The following is a 24,249-nucleotide window of genomic DNA, read 5'->3' on the forward strand; positions in this document are numbered from 1 at the left end:
CCACAGCTTAACCCCAGGAATGTGGAAAAGGAATTGATTTTACAAATTTTTAGCATCCTTGGAAAGGATTTGTCCCCAAGTCCTTGTTTTTATTCTAGACTAATTACTGTGAAATAACATAATTTAATTGCACTTAAGTGCAGAGAGGAATCCAGAATGGTCTCCCTGATGGCTCTTCTTTCGCTGCTGTAAACACCTAGCTTATGGAGAGGAGGGAGGTTGGTACAGTCCGGGCCATGCTTAGGGCTGCTGGCCTGGGACAATAGGTGAGGAAGCAGAGCTGAGCTGCAAGGACAGAGAGGAGGGGCGGGGAGAAAGGAGTCAGGAGAGGAGGAGAGATGGCTCTGAAAAACACAGTATTTTTCTTCCTCCTATCAGCAAAACAATGAAACCGCAGCTAAACAGCGTCATCCTTCTAAAGACAGCAATACAGTCTAGTAGCAAGAGCACAGACGTTGGGCAGAGTAAAATCTGCTTTCCAGCCCAAGCTCACATAAGTTTTTTCTCTCTGCATCTCGGTTTCCTCGTTGATAAGATGTCAATTGGTATCTAGAGGTGTTTTGTGCATTAAGAGAAGGAACATCTGCAGAGGGTTCCAGTCCAGAGGGTGGCCCACAGTGGATGGTGAATAAATGCAGTTCTCAACAGCCAGGCGGCTGGATCACCCAGAGATGCTAAACTCTCTCAGATTCAGCAGCCGAGGACCATCCCCAGATGCAGGGATTTCAGGTAATCTGGGAGGAAGTAGAGGGAGTGTCCTCAAGCTCAAGTCTGAAATGGTGGGGAGCATTCACTGAGCCTGTCTGCTGGGTTGTTTCAGGCTGTGAGAGACAGACAAAGCCGGACAGACAAACTTTTGCTGAGTGCATGCTCCTAGCATCACTGCCTTCAGTCATCCATGGTCTCGCGCAGAGCCCGATGTGTAAGGAGCTGATGGCAATACTAGTCAGATGACAAAAGCACGTTCGTAGAGTTTGAACCTGATCCCTGTGGGAGCCTGAAGGACAGAGCAATTCATTTTAACCAGGAAGAGCAGATAAAATTTTCCCAGGGCATCCAGCCTTGTGAATCAAGTAAGATATTGAAAAAGAAGCTAGGAATGGCTTCCTGGAAGATGGAACAGCCTAAACAAAGGCAGAGGATGGTAGATAGAAATGTTGGCTGTGTTTGGCACCTGTGTCAGAAGACCGTGTGTTAAAATGTCCATTTGTGCATTTTACCTGTCTGTGGGCCTCAGTCTCTATTTTACTGAAAGCTCTTGAATATAGAACTATAGAAACCACAGTGAGTGCAGGACACTGGCCGCCTTCCCCCTTAGAAGGGAGGCTCCACTAGACAAATGCATGGTAAATATCTTGCCTTCCCGTGAGGCCGTTCAAACCCATTGACCCTCTCCAGCAGTCTGTGTGCTATGTGGGATTATTAACTGCCTTTCCTTGTACTGCAAGCCTCAGATGTGGAAACTGAGGCCAACTACAGTTAAATAACTTATTCAGCTGGAATGACTGGTAAGTAAGAGAGCTGGGCCTGGAAACCACATTTTCTGGTTCCAAGTCCTAAGTTCCTTTCATAGACCATGCTGCCTCTCAGAGCCCTCCTCTGATTCTTCCTCCACCGCTGTGCTCGTCTCTGAGGCTCAGAACGAGCAAGGAGGGCTGTGCCATCCTACAGGGCTTTCCTCTGCCCCGCCCCCAGCTCCCCGCCCCAAGATCTAACTTGATGTAACAGAGATGGCAGCTTACACATACTGAGATCTTACCATGTGCCGGGTATGTTCTGAGTGTGACATGTATTTTCTCATTTAATCTTCTCAACAGTCTTACTTATCCAGTAAATCGTTATTAAGTACTAACTGTGTGCTAGGTACCATGCTATTTTTACGTCCGCTTTGTTGATGAGAAACTGAGGCACAGGAGGTTAAGTCATTTGTCCAAAGCCCCGTCACTAGTGAGTGAGAGAGCCAGAATTTGCCCCCAGGGCCTGCCCCTTCCCACTGTGCTCTACGATTCCTGCGGCTGGGGTCGGGCTGGGATGGTTCACCTGCTGTAACTGCTGGGAGGATGCAGGGAGCTCCTTGCTAAAGACAGAAACTAACTTATTTTCTTATGGAAGAAAAATTCACATCCATCTGCCCTTGCCATGCACTGTGCCAGGATTGCTACATACCTGTGGCATTGAGTGAGGCCGTGGTTTGCACCCAAAGTGCTTCAGGACTGGAGAGAAAAGGAGGCCTGGATGACATCAGGAGACCTCGAGGCACATCACTTACTGAGCACCAGCACCTCGTGTTGTCTGATTCTGCTGTTCTCCAGGCTTCATCTGACAGGAGTAGATTGTCACTGGCATAACATTTCATTTTGGAGAAAGCCCTTCCTGCTGGTGTATGGCAGGCAGCTGGATTTATCGTGCCCTGGAGCACGATAGATTTGTTCACAGCCTCCAGTGGGGGAAGAGAAAAATGCCAGTGTCATTAATTGTGCTGTGGCCTCCATTTCATCACATTGTCCTAAATTTTGCCACTCAGGCCATCTGTAGAATTCTACAGCAAGACAGACCCCTTGGGTTCCTGTGTGTGTCTCAGCCTGTGTATGTGAGCACACACATGATTCCACCCAACTGTGCATGCAAAAAGGGTGTTCGAGATGGAGCGGAGGGTGGCAAAGATTCAATGAGAATTGTAGGAGACCTTTTCTTTACCTGAAAACTGAAAACTCTTCTTTTGTAACTTGTTATTTATGTCTTCAAACTTTTCTGTAACATAGTAAGTCCATTGAATAGTACCGGACATACACCTAACTGTGTGGGTCTAGGGCAGTGTTAGAAGTCCCATTTAAATCTTTGCATTAGTCTCTGTATTCAACTTGGATGTTCTTTCTTTCATTTATTAATTTTTAAACAATGTAATAATGATGCCTTATATTTGCAATACACTTTATAATCTATAAAGAACTTTCATTAAATGTAATCCTTACAAGAACCCAGGAGATGGTTTTATATTATTTCCATTTCTACAGATGTAAAAGCTGAGGGTAGAGTGGTTAAGTGACTTCTCTGCTGATGCACAGCTAGTAAGGACCAGAGCTGCGAGCCTGGCTTTCTCTGACGATCCCCTCCACTGGGTACATGGTGGACAGCAAAGCCAGCAAGGGCCAGGAAGCACATGGACACACACTGTCAGGGCAGTGTGCACAGGAGAGGTGCGGCAGGGGAAGGGATAGCCAAAGTCATTTTTGGCTGAGGGTAATGTGGAAATTCTCACAGAAGAGGGGATGTTTGAAGTAGACCTTGAAGGAGAGGACAATTTTTTTTCCCCCAGCAGGGAAAGATTCACCCTGAGGTAACATCTGTTGCCAGTCTTCCTCTGCTTTTTTTTCTTCCCCAAAACTCCAGTGCATGGTTGTATGTCCCAGTTGTAAGTCCTTCTAGTTCTTTTTTTTTTATGTGGGCTGCCACCACAGCATGGCAACTGACAGACAGGTGGTCTCGTTCCACAACCGGGAACTGAACCTGGGCTGCCGAAGCGATGAAAGGAGTGAAATTTAATGACTGGACCAGCAGGGCTGGCTCAGAAGAATGTTTTTAAAAACAGGGAAGACAGTGCCATTCCACATAGAGGCATTGCATCAGCAAAAGCCTGGAGACTGGACGGACAGGTGTGTTCAAGGGACAGGAGAAATGCACACAGACTGAGCAGGGAGAAGTAATGAGGAATGTCAGGTGGTGTGCTCAACAAGCATTTAAAATGCCCTTTGAAAATTGTTTCTGTTCTGAAGAGATACTACCACAAGCTTCCATCTTCAGGAAAATATTGTCGGCAACATATGAGCACTAAGGTGGATCCACATAATAACAAGATTTGCGTTTTTTTTTTCCATTTTTGTCATTTCTACAGTTTCACAGCTAATCAGAAAGGCAGCATATATAGTGGGTAGGGAGAGGTTCAGGGCAATCTGAGTTTGACTCAGATCTGAAGTTACCCTCTGCCTCTTATTAAATGTATAATCTTGGGCAAGTTGTTGAACCCCTTTGGGCCTCAGTTTCCTCATCTTGCAAATAAGGGGAATAATAGTTTCTACCTCATAGGGCTTTATGAGGATTAAAGGATATGGTGTTTATAAGGCGCTTAACACAGTGCTGGGCACAGTATAGCTTTCAATTAATGACAGTGACTGGTTGTCAACACGATCGTCATCATCCTCATCATGGTACCTGGAATTCTTTACTGCCTTAAAATTCTTAATCGAAGGGCTAAACCAAACCAGGGGTCTGTGTATATCAGAGAAGGAGAACGGGAACTGACATTTGTTAAGTGCCTTGCTCTGTGCACAGACAAGGGCAGGGAGGCAAGAACATGTGGTGTGGTCCCAAAGGGCCGGAAAACACCCGTGAGGCAGGAGACTGGGAAGCTGTGGGGAGTAAGAGGGACATCACACGCTCTGTGCTGTGAGATTTTAAAATGCTCTTTCAAAATGCTTCTCATTATAAAGAAATATTATCGCAAGTTACAAATCTGGGTGGCAGGCTCCACGTTAAGCTGTCCGCCCTCATTCGTCTCGCTGAAATGAATGTTCCAGAGGGAAAAGGCCTATCCTAATAATATATACACAAATTAAAACTCCATTTAGAGGTACAATGGGGACCACCTCCTAATTGACTTTGATCACGGAAAAAAAATCAGTTACATGGTTGGGATGCCAAAGGAAATCAGCAAGTGGGAGGGTTGCTCTGTAGAGCCTTGTCGCAGTGTTTTCTAGTAGCTATGGAAATGGAACCTGCTGGCAGGCATTTCTCCTTCTCTAGCTCCCAAGCATTAACTAAACTGCCCCATTCGATGGTTGGTACAGGTAAAGGAGGGGACGATGCCTCACACGTGAGAGGCTGTTCCTTTGCTGAGTCGGACGCCCTTATATAGAAATGCCTTAGGTAGCCTGGGGAACAGTGTTGACACTGAATGCAAGTAAAGAAAGGAGACCATGCAGAGCTTTACACGAGCGTTTCTGCCCCTCTGGGGAAATGGCAGGCACTTACCAAACCTGGTGTGGCTCTGCCAGGCAGTGCTGGCTGCTCACCCCAGCAGAGCAGTTTGAACAGGCTGGTGACCCCCTGGGTATATTTGATCCCTGGATCATTAGTGAGGCCTTGAATATGAAGGGCAGACTGTGGGCCTTTTACTAGGTTTAAGCCCTTCCTCCGTGTGGAGTCACTTCCTTGACTATTTGCTCTGTTGCAGTGATTTGATCAGTTTGTTCTCATCAGGACTAAATGGAAGCGTGCCCTATGCTTCCTTGATAACAGTCTGGAAAGAGCTCAGGATTGGAGTGACCTGGTTTTGGATCTTGGTGCTGCCGTGATGAGTGGTGCAATTATAGACGATTCTGGAGCCTTGGTTTTCTAGTGATACAAAATTATATTAATATCTACTTTGTTGCTATGTTTTGAGGCACCTAATCTATAAAACTAATAATGTCTTCCTTAAAAAATTGTGAGATTGAATGACATAAGGAATGTAAATCCTCCAGCATTAGATCATGCACACGCTACAATTTTAGTAAGTGGGAGCTGTTATTGTTTGAATAATAATCCTAATTGTGTCTGCTTCCTTCCTTTCTTCTTCACTCTTGTGGGCCAGGTGCTGGGGGACGGAAAGGAAGGGAATAGTCCCTGTCCTGAAGGGAGGGCCTCATGGTGGCCTGACATAGGCTGTCCCCTGGGTTCGTTCTCTTTACTTTGGGCTCAAGAAGACTCCTTTAATTTGAGAGTACAGTTCCTGATGGAAGAAGCCATGAGGATGGCTTTCCTGCTGCGACTTCAGACGGGTGGTTTAGTGGATAGAGCTCTGCACTAGGGGTCTGCAGACCTGGGCTCAGCACAGTCCCAGGCCCCCACAAGTGCACTTGTTAAGTCTGAGTCTCCCCATCTGTGCAGTGAGTGGGGGCAGAGTCCCGTGACTGGACGCCCAGTCATAGCAACATCCCCCCAACACCAGAGCAAAGCTCAGGCTGCTCAACTCCCTCAAGAAATCCTCTTACTTCCCTTTCTCAGTGAAAACCTTAACATACAATAAAAATGATGAAGATGATGATGATGATGCCAACAAAGAAGGCTACTATCTAGTAGTATGTTTGAGTAAATACCAAGCACCATAGTAAGCTTATAAAATATATTCTTTCCTTTAATCTTCACAACAACTGTTGGAGCTGGGTATTATCATCACCATTTTATAGATAAGGGAACAGAGACTCAAAAGAATTAAATTACATGAACCGAGTCACATAACTGTAAACATGAGGAGGAGGAACGGAAGGCAGGGCTAGCTGACTGCAAAGGCTGTGCTTGTAACCACTACACTTCTGTGCCTCCCATTTCCTCATCTCTGGAACCAGCACAGTGTCAGGAGTCGGGCAGGGAGAGGTCAGATAAGTGGGCGGAGGTCAGTCCAAGGATTGTTGGAGGTGGTTAATCTCTAAACTAGTTATGTATGAATTAGGTCTTAGCAGAGCCTGTCGGGTGAAAGGTGCCCAGAACAGACAGCTTTCTTATTCTATTAGTGCAATAATAGCAGTTTACTCTATTCTGTACAAATTAGATTCCAGCCCTGGTTCTCCTACAGCTTGCCGTGTCACCAGTTTTCAGTGCCCTCCAGTGAAATTGATATTTCTCCTCCCCATTGACAGTGAGCGTGCCTGTTTCCCACTCGCGCTGCTGATTGCGCTGATTGCGCTTGAACCCCTCGCTCGTGCCTGACCCCACCTTGATTGACAGAAACCCTGAACAGCTGCCCGCGAATCCTTGCTGAAAGGCCTCCCTCCCCGACAGCGTTGCACAGTGCAGAAAAATGATTAACTGTGCCGGAGTCCATTCTCCAGAAAACACTTAATTTGGGGGTAAGCGACAGTAACCCTGATTGTTGCAGTCAGGTTTATCCAGGGACAGGAGGAAAAGCAATATATTTACTTGATTTAAAATTAGCCCCACGTAGTCACCGGTGGGATCCTGTCAGGCTGCTTTATAGTGATTCTGCTTTTAAAAACTGTTTTATCCATTGGGCAAATACCTCTAGTTCCTGTGCCCAAAGTCTGTCAGCTAATGGGAGCAGGAGAGGGCCCTCAGCTGGAAGAGATTTGCAGTTGGCATGGAAGGGGAATGAGGAGGATGCGTAGGAAGAAGAGGAAGGTGATGCACAGAGCTGGCCTACACAAATCTTTCCGTGAATACAGGGATTAGGAAAAGCAGCATAGCAAAATGACAAGGATGATGACAGCTGCCATTTATTTGGCTCCTACTATGTGGCAGGCACAGTGCTAAGCAAATTGCATGCATTATTTCATTTAATCCTTCGATTTTACAGATGAGGAAACTGAGACTCAGCGAGCCTAAGTAATTGGCCCAAAGTCACTGTAGGGGCAGGAAGACAATTCCTCTACCCTCTAGGTCTTTCTGGCTAGTGTAAGAATTAAATTGACAGGAGACAGAATAACAGGAGAAAAACAAAGTTTAATAACATGTATACGTGGGAGAGATCCAGGAAAATTGAGTAACTCACCAAAATGGCAGAAGCTACCACCTTAAATACCGCTTTCAGCTAAGGACAAAGGAGGATGTTGTGGGTAGTGGTTTGGGACATAAAAGGGGAGGAAGGCAATTTACATGGAAATAGAAAAGCAATTGTTTGGTAAACAAATGTTTGCTGGGCCATCTATGGACAGTGTGACACAGAGAGAGAGAGAGAGAAAACTTTGATAAAAATGGGCTTAGCAAGGGGCTGGCCCCGTGGCTGAGTGGTTAAGTTCGCGTGCTCCACTGCAGGAGGCCCAGTGTTTCGTTAGTTCGAATCCTGGGCGCGGACATGGCACTGCTCATCAGACCACACGGAGGCAGCGTCCCACATGCCACAACTAGAAGAACCCACAACGAAGAATACACAACTATGTACCGGGGGGCTTTGGGGAGAAAAAGGAAAAAATAAAATCTTTAAAAAAAAAAAAAAAAAAAATGGGCTTAGCAAGGATCCTCCCAGGCTACCATACTGAGAGTTACCTATTTTGATGGCCTGTCCTGGGGACAGGCCTTCTATCTTAAAGTTTTTAGGCAGTTAAGGACAAGGTCAAAATTTCTTCAGTCTTTCATCCTTCAAAATAATCAAGCCAAAGAGACACATGTTGGGGTGGTCCATTCTGATCCCCCACATCATGGAACTAGTAAATGGCCCAGCTCTGCGTGCTCTAGAGAGACCTGAACTTGAGGACTGACTCTGCAATGGACAAGTCGCTTACTTGCATTTACATGGTTTTGATTGTGGGTGTCAGCCATGCATAAGGGGGTTAGAAGGTGGGAGGGTGGGAGCCTCATGCTTTGTCCCCGACATGAAAGCCCCTTACCAAACTGTCTCAAGAGAGCAAATCTGGCTATACTGTCAGCACAGACTTTGCCTTAAATTTTTCTAAATTTTAATTTAATTTCAGGCGTTGTAATTCAGCAGCAGTGTGATGTACCAGGTGGAGAGCCCGGACTTTGGAACCATTCAGATCTGGGTTCAAATCTGACTTTATCATGCCCATCTGGGAAGTGTCTTTGGGCAAGTCACGCAGCCTCTCTGAACCTCCAGTTTCTTTGTCTGTAAAATGGGAATAATAATCATTTTCTCGATGTTTATATGTAAAGATTGAATGAAATAATGTATGTAATTCCCCTGGCCTCGGGTCTGACACATGGCATCTGTTCAATTTAGGATCTCCTCTCTCTGCTCTATCATCCTTCTTTTCTACCTGTTGCTCCTGAGACTAAGATGTAGAGCTTCCTTTTTAATGTAAAGCAGCATTAAAGTGAGTTTGGAAACTAGTGAAGAAAATTTATCATAAACCTACTACTATAATTCAAAGCCTCATGTCATATTTATGTATTTCTTTCCAGATTTTTTTTTTCATATGCATACCTGGTCTTACGGACATGCAGTCAGGAAAAACATGCAATTTTGTGTCCTGCCTTTTTTTCTTTTCCTTAACAATATGTCCTAAGCGTTTGCTGTCATCGATGGTTGTTGTAGTTATTTTTTACATTGATTGTACGCCATCCAGTACCTGTATCATAATTTAGCTAAGTCATTCTCCTATTTTTAGACATCTAAGTTGCTTCCAATTTTTTGCTGTTACACAGCAGTGTACATCTCTGTGCATGTAGCTTCTTGGTTTGGAACTTTTGAATGTTGTGGCTTTGTAACAAAACCAAGTGTAGAACCTGGGGGATAAAGTTCTGTTGTTTCGTGTTGGTGGTTGTTTTGTCTTTTTAGTTTTTGTTTTCCCCATTAGAGGGCCATAAGTCAAAGAACTCCAGTTACTTTTATATTTTACAGAAAGGGCGCTATTAAAAAAAACTGCACTAATAAAACAGAAAAGTAGGTGGCTGTGTAGCTGGGTTGATTCCTCCTCCCTTTTGAAATGAAAAATGCCACTTGAGTCACCAGTTTCTTACGGTTATAACCCTATCTGGTGGGTTTGTGCATTTGATTTTTGGAAGGGAAGCATTCAATGTGACAGAGAAACTCTCCTATACTTATGTTGGTGACTCTTGCATAATGACTCTGTTAATGGCCTCCTGCTGGCGGGGTGCTGGGGGAGCCTTCAATGTCTGAATATCTATTGAGCATTTTTCTTAAAAATGTCAAGATGGAGCTTGCACTTTCTCAGCCATCTCTCATGTCTTGCTGGGCAGGAAAAGGCGACTAGAAAATGTCAGCCCTGGGATCAGATAGACCAGAGCCGAGGGAATAAGAAACTTCCCCCATCCTAGCTCTTAGCTTTTAGAAATCATTAACATTTCAATGTGGGTGATCCTATGAACCTCCTACCTTTCCACAGCCTTTCTCTGAACTCTAGCATCTTTTCACCTTTTCACTGAATTACAAACTAGTTTAAAGGGAAAACCAGTATCAAGTTTCTTATTTAGGTCACTTTCAGTGTACTTGAGGAGAGTTTTTACAAACAGTTATAAATACAAACCGCAGGGTGTGATTTAGATAATCCTGTGATGTACGTTGGTGGTGGGTGGTTACCACTATTCTTCAGGAAACAGAGAATGTGATCATTAAAATTTATATTGTTTCAGTGTTCTGGTCCATCCTTAAAGCAGGCTGGAGAGGACCGTTTATATTTCTTAGCTTTTTTGGATCCATGGCTATTACTTTCAAATCATTTGGATAACATGCATTTCCTGCTATATGCAGCTTTAAATGATGGTTGCTGTGGGGCCAAGAAATATTTATTATCACCATTGGGCACCCAAACATTAATTTCAGCCTTTATTTGCTGGTGGCTTTATGTGGCCCATATTTCATCTTCTATTTAAAGTAACGTATGTAAAAGAGGAGGCTTGGCTTGAGAACACAGTCTCCTGAGTTTGAAGCTTGCCTCAAACTTATACCAGCTCTGTGGTGTTGAGTAACTTACTTTCCCTCTCTGAGTAATTCAGGGTATATCATTATAGCTCAGTTTCCATTCCAGTTCCAATATATACATTGTCCAATAATGTTTTTCAACCCATCTTTATGTGAGGATTAAGTAAGTAATATAAATAAACCATTTGGCATGTAGTATGCACTCAAATGATACCAAGTCTTGGGTTACTATTATTATTTTGATTATTTTCAAAGATAAAGAAGAGTAGTTGCTTGAGCTGATGTATTTCTTGGCCAGTCTCTGGCTGAGCATCCGTTGTGTCCTTTGGGAAGAGGAGAGCAGAACAAACTATTTCTCTTCCTGCTCGCTTCCCCTCCCCCATAACCCAGGCCTATAAAATTAACCGCCCACCAAACAATACATAAAAGAGTTAAGAAGACCCTAGCATGACTTATATTTAAGACCCTGGATCAGAGATTAAGGGTCCCTTTTATTTGGGCTTTAAGACGACATGAATGGTTGAACTTCGCATCTCTGACTCGGCATCCTCTTACTCCTCTCTCTAAGTCTTGCCTTCCAGCTGGTGGTTTCTCAGCCCAGTCTTGGTGACCCCGTGCTCATTTCCCTACCTGCCAGCCTCCAAAATTATTTCTGGATGACTGAGTCTTCTCAGAGAGTCCAAGTCTGAGTTGGATTCAGAACTTTGCATTTCCAGATGATTCTCAGGAGCACATCTTCCACAGGTCACGAAGAGGCCACCAGCCTCACAGCTGTGGCCTTTGTTGGGGGCAGGGGGGTGAAGCCAAGAGGAAGGGGTGCCAACATCCACCTCCAAGCCTCCCCCTACCAGCTGGGGCTACCCTCGTTAACTTCTGTGGGACACCAGATCTCGTTATGAGCATTTTCACCTATCACGTTTTTTCCACTGGCTTGTCTGCCCCCTCAGCGTATTTTTTTAACGACTTACTTTTGCATCTAGTTAAGAACAAGAGAAAGCTTTGACAATAGAAAATTTCTCTTGACAAAGCTGTGAGAGTTCTCTTCATTCTGGGATGAGTTAATTCTCCTGACCTTTTAACAAGACAGTGCTTTTGCACACTTAGATGAGATAATTGATTCTAATGGGGAAAGAAGCGCTGCTCATTTAGTGACACGTATATGAGTTGTCTGTAGTTCAAGCAATTTCTCCATTACCTTTGGAGCTGGCAATATATAGATTAGAACAGTGAGAAGGTAAGCAGAAATGTGAGCTAATTCAGCCTGGGAAATAGCAGAGTATTCACTTCTTCCAGGCAAGTTAACTTTTATTGTTATTGATGACTACACAGAGATAGTCAAGAGCAGTGCAAAACACCTCATTTGGTGCCCGGTACCTAAGAAGTGCTCAATAAATGTTAGCTACTATTTTATCATTATTATTAATGGTATGAATATCATGGTTATAAAACATAGTAACATACCTATGTATAAGTTACAAAACACTTTGCCATATATTGTTTCATACGATGCAACAATTCTTTGAAATATTTTTATCCCCATTTCTCAGCTGAGAATACTGTAGCTAGGAAGTGGCAGATAGGATTCAAAGCCAATTTTCTTACCTTTGGTCCAGCACACATTCCCCTGTGCCACAGTAACCACAGAGAAAGCACAGGGCCAGATTCCACTTCTGTCACCAGAGTACGCCCTCCTGGTTAAACCAGCCTTGTGCATGTTCTTGGCCGGCTTGTGTTTGGATCCGAAGTCAGAAGGATGTGCTGTGCTCCAGTCTCCTCTACTCAGCATTTTGTGTCTTGAGACAGTCGCACAGGCTCTCAACACCGCCATCAGTGACCCCTTCCACACACTGGGGCCAAGTGACACAACTTGCTGTCTCCTTCACAGGATCCTATGTTCCTGCCTAAAAAGACGTGTGAAAGGCTTGGAGGCTGCTTAATGTGTAAAAGGGGATGACTTTATTATGCCCATACTCCTTGCTAGATAAAGCTGGTGAGGGGCAGCATGGTGAAGTGGGTAGAGCCTGAGCCTTCAAGCCAGAACCACTGATGGTAGATGATTTCAGAATTTGAACAGTTTTGAATTCTAGTCTAGGCTCTGCCACTTGTCAGTGATTTAACCTTCCATATGTTAATTGATGTCATTGTGCTTTAGTTTCTTCATCTGTAAAATGGAGTTATTAATACTCACCTTTTAGGATTGTTGTGAGAATTAAAGGAAATAGTGTGTTTACTGCTTTTAGCACAATGCCTGGCACATGGTAAGCACCCAATACATCATAGTGTTATAATTATCACAGTTTTAATTAACCCTCTGAGCCTTAATGTACACATCTGTAAATTAGGTCTGGCAGGGTTGCCGTGAGGATTGGGTGTAATACATACAAATTACCCAGTGCCCTGGTGGGCACACTGTTGGTCCACAGTAAACGTAATTACTGTGGGCCTTCATATCTCTGTAGATCTTTCCCTGTGTTCCTCTGGCCCTCCTAGTGGGTCAGTCACCCACTCCTCTGGGCCTTCTAGTCCTTCTGAATAGACTTGTTACTCGTCTGCCTCCTCTACTTGACTGTGAGCTCATCAAAGCAGCTTATCTGATTCGGGGCTGGCTCTCCAGGGTCAGACATAGGTCCTGGCATACAGTAGGCTTTAGAAAATGTCCATCAACTGTACCAAGGATTGATGCTACATACAGGATGCTGTGGGAGTCCAGGGACTGAAGAGCTTACTCCGTATGTGGGGATTCAGGGTTGGCACCCCAGAAGAGGTTAAGTATGGGCCATTGACAAGACTCCAGTCTTGAATCTTAGGATGGCATTTAAATAGATATTTTGTACTAGATCACAAACCTTTTTGGAAACAGGCTTCCCAGCCTTCTCAACATTGAGTATCTCACGGGACAATGTCCATTCTTTGGCATCTTATGGTCTCTTCTAGATTGTTGCACAAGACTATTTAGCCATTGCTACTTTGGAAAAATATTTCTAAAACAGAAATATGTGCACATGATACAAAGTCAAAATGTACAACAGATGTACAGTGAAAAGCAAACCTCTCTCCTTTCCGTGACCCTTAGCATCTCTTTCCTTCAAAGGACATACCCACTGTTACCAATGTCTTTCATATTCTTCTAGAAATATTCTGTACATATACAGGAGGGTTTTTTTTTTTTTTGCCTAAATGTAGTATATCTAATACACTGTTATGCATGTTATAGTTTTCCTTCCAGAAAAATACATACAAAGAGCTTCCTCACTCTTTTTCATGGTTGCATGGTATAGTGTGTAAATATAATTTATCTAGCCCCTTATTGCTGGACTGATTTCCAGTATTTTGCTGTTACAAACAATGCTTCAGTGAGTAACCTTGTACGTACCTCATTTAGTATGTGTGTGAGTATATCTGGAGGAGAAATCTGTAGAATTGGAACCCCGAAGTCCCAGGGTAAAGGGTATGTGGATTTAAAATTTGATAGCTTTTGTCAAATTGCCCTCCATAGGGTTGTACCAGCGTCTGCTCACACCAGCAAAGTATGAGAGCACTTATTTCCTGTTCTCTGCAATACTGTATATTTTCAGCCTTTTTTTATCTTTGCCAAACCATATGTGAAAAGTAGTATTTCAAAGTTGAACTTACATTTCTCCCACTATGAGTGATGTCCAAAGTCTTTCCATATGATTAAGAGCCAGTTGTGTTTCTTATTCTGTAAACTGTCTGTTCATATCCCAGTTATGTTTCTTATTCTGTGAACTGTCTGTTCTTATCCCATACCTATTTTCCTACTGAGTTGTTAGACTTTGCTTATTATTTGTAGGAGTTATTTTTATACTAAGGAAATTAACCCTTTGTGATACCAATTGCAATTTTTCACCTGGATTGTTATTTATCTTTTGAAGCAAAAGACCAAGGCCTCCTGGAACTCCCCCACCCCTGCCCCTTGACCTACTCACCAGACTGTGAGCCCTCAAGGGCAAGGTCCATGCCTTGATCATCTCTGTGTCCCTATGCCCCAAATAGGGCTTGGCACTGCAAGAGCTCTCTTCAGGGGCTATTTGTTGAACTGAACTGAACTGAATTCCTGTGTTCCCCACCCCTCCCGCCCTTCCCTATGGCTTGGGAGTTCCATTTCCACCTCCAGCAGAAAAAGATGACTTTTCTCATTGCTCACCACAGCCATGCACCTGTTTGGCCTAAACTGGCACCTGCAGCCGCTGGAGGGGCAGATGTATGAGATCACGGAGGACACAGCCAGCAGTTGGCCTGTGCCAACGGACGTCTCCCTGTATCCCTCAGGGGGCACTGGGTTAGAGATCCCTGACAGGAAAGGCAAAGGAGCCACAGAAGGTACGGTTGCTGTGTTGTCCGTGTCGTGAGTCCTCTGTGTCTGCCTTTGAACCAAGGAGACCTCCATTATGCGCGTCATGTGCCTGACTCACAGCTCCATGCTCTGGCGCTTCCTCCATCCCTCTGCACTCCACACCAGCTGCCAGTCCACCTGTGTCTTCATTGCAGTTCCTTGTCACTGTGAGCTCATAGCGGGGCTTGGGTAGGGCTCACGGTGCTCAGCAGTATCCCATCTCATGCCTCAAGGGAAGCATTATGGGCTTTCACACTGCTGGGGTGGCTGTCTTGGATTGTGTAGGGTGAAGATGAGCCCTTCTGGGGCACCTTCATGGGATGAATGGGCATCTCCAGGAGTGGGGTGTGGCAAGGTGGGTAGATGGTGTGTTGTGATTGAAATACTCTTGGACTCTTGTGGTTTAGTGAAAACACCAGTTCAGATGTTCTAGCATTTACCAGCCACATGACCTTGAGTAAGTCACTTAGTTTTCCTGAGCCCCAGTTTCCTCATCTGCAATAACAATAATCATTAGTGTTTGTTCAGTGTGTTTGTTTCAAAGCTTTTTGTCAAGAGCATTTCACATTTAATCCTCACAGAGATCCTGTGAGGTAAGTATAATTATTTTGCCTATTTGAGATTCAAAAGCTGGGGATCACATTAATTAAGCAACTTGGCCAGGGTCCCACAGCCAGTGAATAATGGAGTTTGGGATATAAGCCCAGCTCTGTGTGACTCCAGGACTCTTGCTGTCTCCATAAGTTGTCCTACCTAACTCACCCCCATGGTTACAAGACCCCTGAGGAGACATGAATGAGAAATCCATTGTACAGTCAAACACAGATATTTCTCTATCTAAGATGGAGGTGGTGGTGACATTTGGAGTTTTCCGATCTTGAGTGGGACATCCATAGACCCTTGTTCTGAATTTCTTAGGGATCTTTCTAACATGCATTGACACAGATTCCTTCACCATCAGCCAAGAGTGGCACAGAATCACAAAAACTGGTACCAGGAAAGATGTGTGAGCTAATGAGTCAGTGTGGTTGTCATTCTGGCCATCCGTTCTCCTGCACCTGCTGTGATCTGCTCGATCTCTCAGGTGTTACTTCAGTCAGCAAAGTAGCTGCCTCCAGCCTTCACTACTTACATCTTCTTTCCTCTCATATCAGTTAACTTTGGAGTCATGGCTTCTGAGCTTCCCTGTCCTTTCAAGGATTTGCCTTCCAGGAACCACTTTGTTTAAGAGGGTAGTATATGCTTGGTCAGAGTGGCTATTCATGACCTCTGAAGGATCCTGAAAGCCAAAATTAACCCTTGACCTATGGTCATCTTTCAGGGAAGTGAGAACTGGGGTCATTTCCACAAAGCCAAATCAGAACCTCTGCCTACGATTTTGAGGGGCAAAGACAGTCTTCGTCCTTTTTAAAGATTTTAAGACTTAAAACATTGAATAATTTACACCTTCTTTGCCCCTTAATGGGATATGGAGGGAGCATGGAAGAGGCTATGCAAAGAGCTCTGGGTTAGGAGTCAAGAGCCCTGAGTTCAAATCCAGCTGCTGCCACTTATGGTGACCTTAAGCAAATCCTTTGAAAGACATTCTGGGCTTCATTTTCCTCCTCTTTAAAAGGAGATTATTGAGCTAGATTAGTTCTAAGGTCCATTCTAATTTGCAAGTTCTACATATAAAATTAATAATAGAATCATCCTATGACTAACCAGATGGCTTTTCAGAATTTTTTTTTTTTTTTCAGTTTGGTTCTGTCCATGGTCCTGCCTGTTAGCCTGTGATTCCCGCATCAGTTTATAGTGTCAGATGCCACAAATGAAGACTGCCTTTAGATCAGCGTGTACAAATGCAGCTTTAAGATGTATTTAATCCTCAAGGCATTGGTAAAGGGTCTCACTTAGCAAAATGTGTTTTCTTCCCTCCATGATTAGTATCATTCTTTAAACAGGAGCTGGATCTATCTGAAATCTCCCACTCTAATGAAATTAGTTTGTGGGTTGCTTAGGCTTGTTTCATTTTTCCCAAGGAGCAAGAGGTGCAGATAAGAGACAAAGTAAAATTGCACCAGCTTATTGGTTTATTTTAATTGGAGTATTTTTGCTTAAAGGGATTATCTGTCATTTCTAATGCAAATGGAAATCCTGTTTACAAACCCCCAAAATGCGATGCAGTGCTGGAAATTGGTCAGCATCAAAAGCAATTACTGTGACAAAAAATACATCAGTCTGGAAAAACAGAGGACAAAGCTTCTTATGGTTTATGTGAGACCACATGGTTCTTAATTTCTTTTACCCTGGTCAAGCCAATGTCTGCTCAGTTTGTGTTTTTAATTGTGATGTTAAAATTCTAGTTTCTTAGACATGCCTCAAGGGGGAAAGTCTTTAACTCTGTTGTGAGTATATATTTCCTGTCCCTTCTCAGGATATGAGAGAGGAGGGTTGATTTCAGAATTAAGATTAGAGTCCTTGTTTCGCAATGATGGGGGAAGCAATCTGGTCTAATGGAAAGAGGATAAATGAGCCTTAGAGTCAGACAGTCCAGTGTTTGAACCCTGGCCCTCCATTTACTGCTTCTGTTAACTCATGCCAGTTACTCCATCTCCTTTGGCTTTAGTTTCCTCATCTGTAGAACAAAGATAATAACATCCATCTTTTCAAAGACTAGTGGTGAAGAGGCACTCAACAAATGTAGTTCCTTTCTTCTTGTCCACTCAAACTCCAAGCCATTCCATGTCAGAATCTCAGAAATCCAGACTAATTAACATTTTTTTCCTCAGAGATACTGCAAAAGTTTGGGGTATTTTGGACATTTTTAAAGGATATGTATCTTTTAATTATGCAAATGAAATATATGGTGAACCCAGTATTTTAATTGTTCATTATGTCTTTGAGAATAACATCAAGCTGCAATTTATACTTTATTTTCAAAGTGGCTGTAACCATCTCAGGGTTGTCATGGGATGGAAACTCAGCAGCTTTTCGAAGTAAAGCCACAAGAACTTATGTTATGCATTAACGGAGACGGAGGGAAAAAAGCATTGAATAAACAAGCATTTCTGATGGTTGAATTGATGGGTTAGGGATAGCATTCTCTGCTTTCTGCAGTGAAATCAAAATTGCCCATCAGTTTGAACCATGCAAATTGCTGCACCCAGGCTCAGCTGGGCTCTCCAAAATGGAACAGCTTATTTTGATAACCAAATAAATTTCAAACAGTTGCTAAGGAAACTAAAGGATTCTTTGTGCAAGTTGTGGCCTTGAAAAAAACTGAAAAGGTGAGGGGAGGGGGAGAAGGTTAGTTGATTAGGAATTTAGAACCTGTGTAGATAGATCTTAGTTCAGCAAAGTAAAGACTGATTGGGAAGTGCATAGGATTCCAATTCTTCCACATCTCCCTTGACTGAGCTAGCCAATCATTTCAGCAATTTGTTGAGAAATTTCTTTTATAGACACGATTGTATTTGCACAGCATTGCTACAGGAAGCCTGAATCTGTATATGTTTATAAAGAAAAGGACTATTACCAGTAGAATCTACCTTGTGAAACCTAGTCATGCTATTGGGGGCCCCTAATTCTGAATGAACCTCTTTGTACTGTTTGTTAAGCCTCTGAGGGCATCCACTGATTGTATAGTGTCCTTCTTATGAATCTCTTGAGATGCTGCTAACTGTTGCCCTTTCGCTTTGGGACCTGTTTGCAGGTTCCTCCGTGATAAAAATTGTCAACTTCTTGTACCCAGGATGCCAGGAAGTTCTTCAGTGGACCTTGGATCTACCTGGTCTATCTTTGATGTTTAGCCTACTGGGGCCATGAATTAAACTAGACTGTTGCTCTTAAAGAGAGTCATCGCACCCTGCTACCATTGAGAGTGCTTTTTTAATGTTTCATTAGTCTTCATCAATTAAGTCTCTGAGAAGCCATATTCTACTAAATAAAGAGGGATCCCAATGGCTTCATCTCTACCTGTTTCTTAAGCATTCTGAGCCTCAGTATATACATTTTAATAGTATAAGAATTAACTGAACCTACATAACTGAGGGTGCCCACCATATAGTTGGAGCTCAATAAATCGTAGCTAATATGACTACCTCTCCCTTCATTACTATTACTACGACTACTACTATTATTATTTTCCAGAATGTACATGGGGATAAAAGGCATTTTATACACGGGACTTTTCTCCTCCAGCTGCCTCTACCCTCTCTCACTACTCCGTCATTGGTGGGTTTTGTTATGTAGTGGGACATTTTCTATCCTAGTGCTCGCAGCTTGGTACTCAGAATTAAGAACAAAGAATCTTAGGTGATAGGATCTGGAAAGAGGACTACAGTAAGGGTTTTTAAAAGGCAGGAAAGGATGAGGGTGATTTCACTCCAAACATCAGCCCATCTCTTCCCCATCGGGCAGAGACACCTGGCTGGCTGCAGCGCTTTCCCCTCAAAAGCCCCCATTTCATCCCTGTGGTTAGTCCAGTATGGGGACCACTGGGGACCCGAGGGGAGGAATAATGAAGGTTAAATTCCCAGATGGGGATCCTCTTCCCTTCTCAAACATTGCCTTTAGGCTGGGCCGTGGCCCCTTCCCTAAGGATCTGGGCAGGATGACTTCTAGTGCAAAGGTCACTTTTGAACCCAAAGCTCCAGAGTGGCCCTCATGCACTCAGCCAAGAAAGCCAAGGTCCTGATTTTTTATTTCATTGTAATACACATCAAAGAAATTTTTTTTTCCTCCCATTTTGCCTGCTTAGATGAAATACTGAAGTGCTAGAAAAGAATATTCCCCTTTTGCCACTCCTCTGGGATAACAGCCAACTTATTTATGTCTCTGGGGCCTGCAGACCTCTACAGAGAACCTCTGGGCTTGGCCTCTGACCTTTGAGGCGACAGAATTTAGCTGATACAATAGCTGTCTCCTAAAAACACGTTCACTGGAGTGGAAAATGAACTCTGCAGGGTTCTCCAACAGTGTGCCAAAATGTGGGAGAAGTTTTCATTATTTATCCTCATACACAGGAATTATTTGAATGCAGATAGTTCTCAAATCCCATCAGCTTTGACTCCCACCTACTCGCAAAGGAAATGAGTCCTTAGAATTAGCAGTCTTGGGCTTATTTCTCTGCGGTCTCTAGGAGTTAAAAGCTCAGAACTCATCCTGCTTTTGTTTCACTCTCTCATACTTCTGCTTCCCCAGCAGAATTAGAAGCTGAAGGGTCTGCTATTTTCTACCTGGAATATAAAAGGATTGTGGTATTGGGAACCCAAAAGTCAGATAAGGAAGAATTTGCTAGTGATTCTCTTCTGTCCTAATGCTTTGTGAATTTGGCTTCTGTCTTTGAACTTTGCACCACATTATGTGGTTTGTGTGTGTCTACACTGTCAAGGTAAAAGTCTAGGGCACATTCCTTCCACAAAGGAATTAAATGAGAGCTCTTTCCCATGCTAATGACAGAATACTACTGGTGCTTTTATTGAGAGTATGCATTTTAACTTTTTTTGTTGGCGTATTTTTAATTAAAATAAGATTTAACAGTTTGAAGCTAAAAACCTGATGTTTCTGCCTAGGAGTTTACAAGGGAATGATAACATATGGAAAAGTTTAACATTTAAATTGAATTTTATTATTTAAAACAGTAAAATATTTTATGACTGCAACAGTGCCCTGCCAAGCTCCATTTCAGCATCAAATGTGCTTTGTAAGGAATCTCACAAAGCTAGGGAAAAAAGACATTTTAATTTCTTATTCCCCAAATGCTTTTTATAAAAATTTCTCACAAACATGTTTTCTCTACAAATGGATTCTTGTTCTCTTGAAGTGTCTCTTCGAACATCTCTAACAACACAACAAACCTTGGAACCGGGATACCCATGGGGTACTTTCTAATGACAAATAAGATGTAGTCTGTTGACTTGATTTTAGCTTGTCATCATCCTAAGGGTGGTCTTCTAACATCTTTGTAGTCTCCACCTGCTCCTATCCAGCTCCTCAGAAGGCTGATGTCTGGCAGGAAGTGAGGGTTCATATTTTGCACGTGTGAGTGTGTTTAATTACTAAATAGAGGAAGTTTGATAAGCAGCCTTCCTTCCTGGCACTTGGGGTGTCCCCAGAAAGCCATCACTCTCCTGATTGGTGACAGAAGCGGGCAAGAGGCCTTACTTCTGATCCCCTCCCCCACAACCTGCAAGGTTGAGGGCCTGGGTTGAATTTCCAATGAATGTCATGGGCTTTGTACCTGAACTTGAGAAATTCCCTCATCTTCACCCACTTTAGCACAAAAGTGGTGTTCAAAGATCCCCATCCAAGACAAAGAAGCATTTTCAGAAATGTTTCCTCCCTTCGGAAGGACCCTCTTCCTCATCTTCCCCAGCCCTACTTACCCCTGCTTCCAACACAAACCCCACCCACATATCTCAGCCTCAGAATTTGGCTTCCAATTATACATAAGCTAGTAAACTGGTAAAATACATTACTCCACTCAGGTCACGCTTCCTACTGCTAGGGGCACCATTCTGAGTTGGAAACTTAATAGCAACACCTCGTTCCCTCTATCCTTTCTATTTTAGCAGGCACGCTTTTGCACACACGCACATACACAGAATTATTCTCACGTGACCACCAATGATTATTTTTAGGATCAAAATATATCTTAACAAGCTGTAGAATTGTGCAGTAAACAGATGGCCCTTGGGGAGGACCTGTACTGCTTTAGAAGAATGCATATTTTTAGCAGAACAATTTGAGCATCGCTGGAAAAAGGTTCTGGACGTTCTTACTCTCAATGGAGGGCAGGAGGGCTGGCAGTGGCACGTCGTAGAGGGGAGTGTGAGGCAGACAAGAGGCCTGCCCGTTCGGAGGCTCTGATCTCTTGTTTCACTTGTGGGTAACTATGATATTTTTGTCTTCCTTTCCCTGTGTCTTGGTAGGAAAGCCCAGTAGTTTCTTTCCAGAGGACAGTTTTATAGACTCTGGAGAAATCGACGTGGGGAGACGGGCTTCCCAGAAGATTCCTCCTGGCACTTTCTGGAGATCTCAGGTCTTCATAGACCATCCTGTGCATCTGAAATTCAATGTGTCTCTAGGAAAGGCGGCCCTCGTCGGCATTTATGGCAGAAAAGGCCTTCCTCCTTCACATACACAGGTAACCAGACACCCTGCTGATCTCCGGGGGCTCCTACCTCAAATCTTAACCCAAAGTCAGGAAGCCTAATGCTTAAACCTGGATCCTTGAGCTTGCAGGGAATTCCATGTATTTTATAGCCCATTCATCCATTTGCCCTCTCTTAGACCCTACCTTTAGGATAAGTAGGGTTACATCCCTGGGGCTTTTTAAGAGGAAAGAATTCTTGGAAACTTCTCAATAGCCTTTCTCCTGTTACCCAGTCTCCTGAGTTAAATTATCCTGGAAAGGTAACCTAGAGAAAAAGCATGCACTTTGGAGTCAGACAAACCTGAGTTTGAATCTTCTCATTATCATCTAAGTAAACTGGGGCCTGTTACTTCTCCTCTCAGAGCAAGTTTCCTAGTCTATCAAATGGTGATAATGGTACCCACTTTGCAGGGCTGTTGTGGAGAATAAAGAATAACATTTATGCGGTAGCTAGTGTGGGACCTGGCTCAGAATAAAGGTTCCTTCCCTAGTCTCTCACATTCCTTCTCTCCCTCAGGGTCACACATCTGCTCAGACACATGCACACCAGAAACACATAAAAAATTTGTCCAGGATGATTGACATATTATCAGTCATGATGGGTAAGAACAGACTTGGGTAAGATCCTCCCAGCTCTGGGATTGGAGTAAATAAATCAGAGGCATCCGTCAGACATTCCCAGGCCAAATGCAGTCTTCCTAGCCTCATAGTTATTTCAAATTTTTAGTTAAAAGATAGATAAATATCTATCTTGTTTTTTTTAAGATAGATGGGTAGGTAGGTAGTAGGTAGATAGATACATAAACTCAGTTAGCTTGCTAGTAGGCCAGTAGGACTTAACCACCTACCTGTTGCTGATACGGCATGACTGACTGCTCTTGAGTCTCATACCAGCAGGCTCAGATCAATCAGCAATTGTATGTGACACAGCATGTAATTATTAATGGAATTTGAGCTAATCCAGTTTAGTTCCCCAAAACTGCTCCCTGGAACTGGAGTGTTTAGAAAGGATCATTGACAAAAGGAAGACAGACATAAATCAAATTTTCATTTGCACATGACTGCCATTTAAGGCATATCTAGTGCTCGGTCCCAATCCTAGACCCCTGGGATTCCAGCCATCACTGCACAGAGTTGGAGTTCAAACAGTCATTAGGTAGTTGGGTTCTGATCCCGTGCCCACCATTGGAAAAGCATGGTTGTCCTGATACAAACTCAGCCAGGTGAGGACTCACCACACATATGCCAAAGTTAAAGCGAAATAAGGCTAAAAAGTACTCCAGTAATTATGCTGCATTCACAAGAGAATCAGGAAACTATTGCCATGAGAAAAAGGGGTCTGGGAAGGGGTTGGAGTTTTTTAATCAACAGCATGCGGCTTTAGCCTCTTTTCCTGTCCTAGCTTGTGTTTCCTTGTGTCCTCCCCAGCAGAAGCCCACAGAAGGAATCCAGTGTTGTGATGAAGCAGATCCACTCTAATTATGCTCTCTTTGTCCTTTAGTTTGACTTTGTGGAGCTGCTGGATGGAAGGAGGCTCCTCACCCAGGAGGCACGGAGCCTGGAGGGCCCCCAGCGCCAATCTCGGGGAGTTGTCCCCCCCTCTAGCCACGAGACCGGCTTCATCCAGTATTTGGATTCAGGAATCTGGCACCTGGCTTTTTATAATGATGGGAAGGAGTCAGAAGTGGTTTCTTTTCTCACCACTGCCATCGGTAAGGACCCTCTCCACTCTCTGGAGTCTGTGGGATATTGTCTGTTTGGGTGAGAGGACACTGGGGGATTCTTGGGGTTGAAGCTGACAAGGGAACGTGTCTTGCCTAGAGCTCTAGATGCCACCTGGAGTCTGGCATGGGGCCATCCTGACTGGGCTTGCTGGACAAGGAATGGGAGTGAGAGGCAGGGAAATGAAGGATGGGAGTCATAAGAGGGGATGGAAGGCTATTCTGGGCTGGCGCCAGAACCCAGGGCTGTTGCCCACTGCCTTTCTTGTGCTCTCTGTGGCATGGTGTGTGGACCAGCAGCCACATTAGAGACCAAGGCGTGGAACTGGTGATGAGAGAGGAACCCTGGATGACTAGCCATATGGAGGCAACATCTCTTTTCTTGTCACTTCTCTCCAACACCTATATTTGTATTTATAGTCTCACTTGGTTCAACTGACTGATTAGTTATTTGGGTTTTTGACTTTATTGTGTGTTTTGTTTGTTTCTTTATTTTGCTTTTGCAGCCAACAACCCCTGGCAGATGAGAAAAGAAGATAAAGGAGAGAGTGAGGGTAGCAGTGTGAAGGGCTGGATGAATAATGTAATCAGTCAGATTGGGCTTTTGTCCAGAACAGAAAAGCTCTGAGCTCTGATAGAATGAGTC

General features: G+C 43.7%; 1 protein-coding gene across 8 annotated transcripts in view; it reads left to right on the plus strand.

The window, feature by feature from the left end:
* TENM4 (teneurin transmembrane protein 4) overlaps window positions 1-24,249 on the plus strand; it is a 728,135-nt gene that overhangs the window by 522,668 nt on the left and 181,218 nt on the right. For all 8 annotated transcript variants that reach the window (XM_070490574.1, XM_070490568.1, XM_070490572.1 and 5 more), the window contains 3 exons: window positions 14,561-14,731; window positions 21,659-21,873; window positions 23,384-23,594. In XM_070490574.1, coding sequence (XP_070346675.1) covers window positions 14,561-14,731; window positions 21,659-21,873; window positions 23,384-23,594 — 597 coding nt within the window. The remainder of the gene's footprint in view (window positions 1-14,560; window positions 14,732-21,658; window positions 21,874-23,383; window positions 23,595-24,249) is intronic.

The sequence above is a fragment of the Equus asinus genome, chromosome 20, assembly GCF_041296235.1.
Source record: "Equus asinus isolate D_3611 breed Donkey chromosome 20, EquAss-T2T_v2, whole genome shotgun sequence".
In the NCBI taxonomy this organism is placed as follows: Eukaryota; Metazoa; Chordata; class Mammalia; order Perissodactyla; family Equidae; genus Equus; species Equus asinus.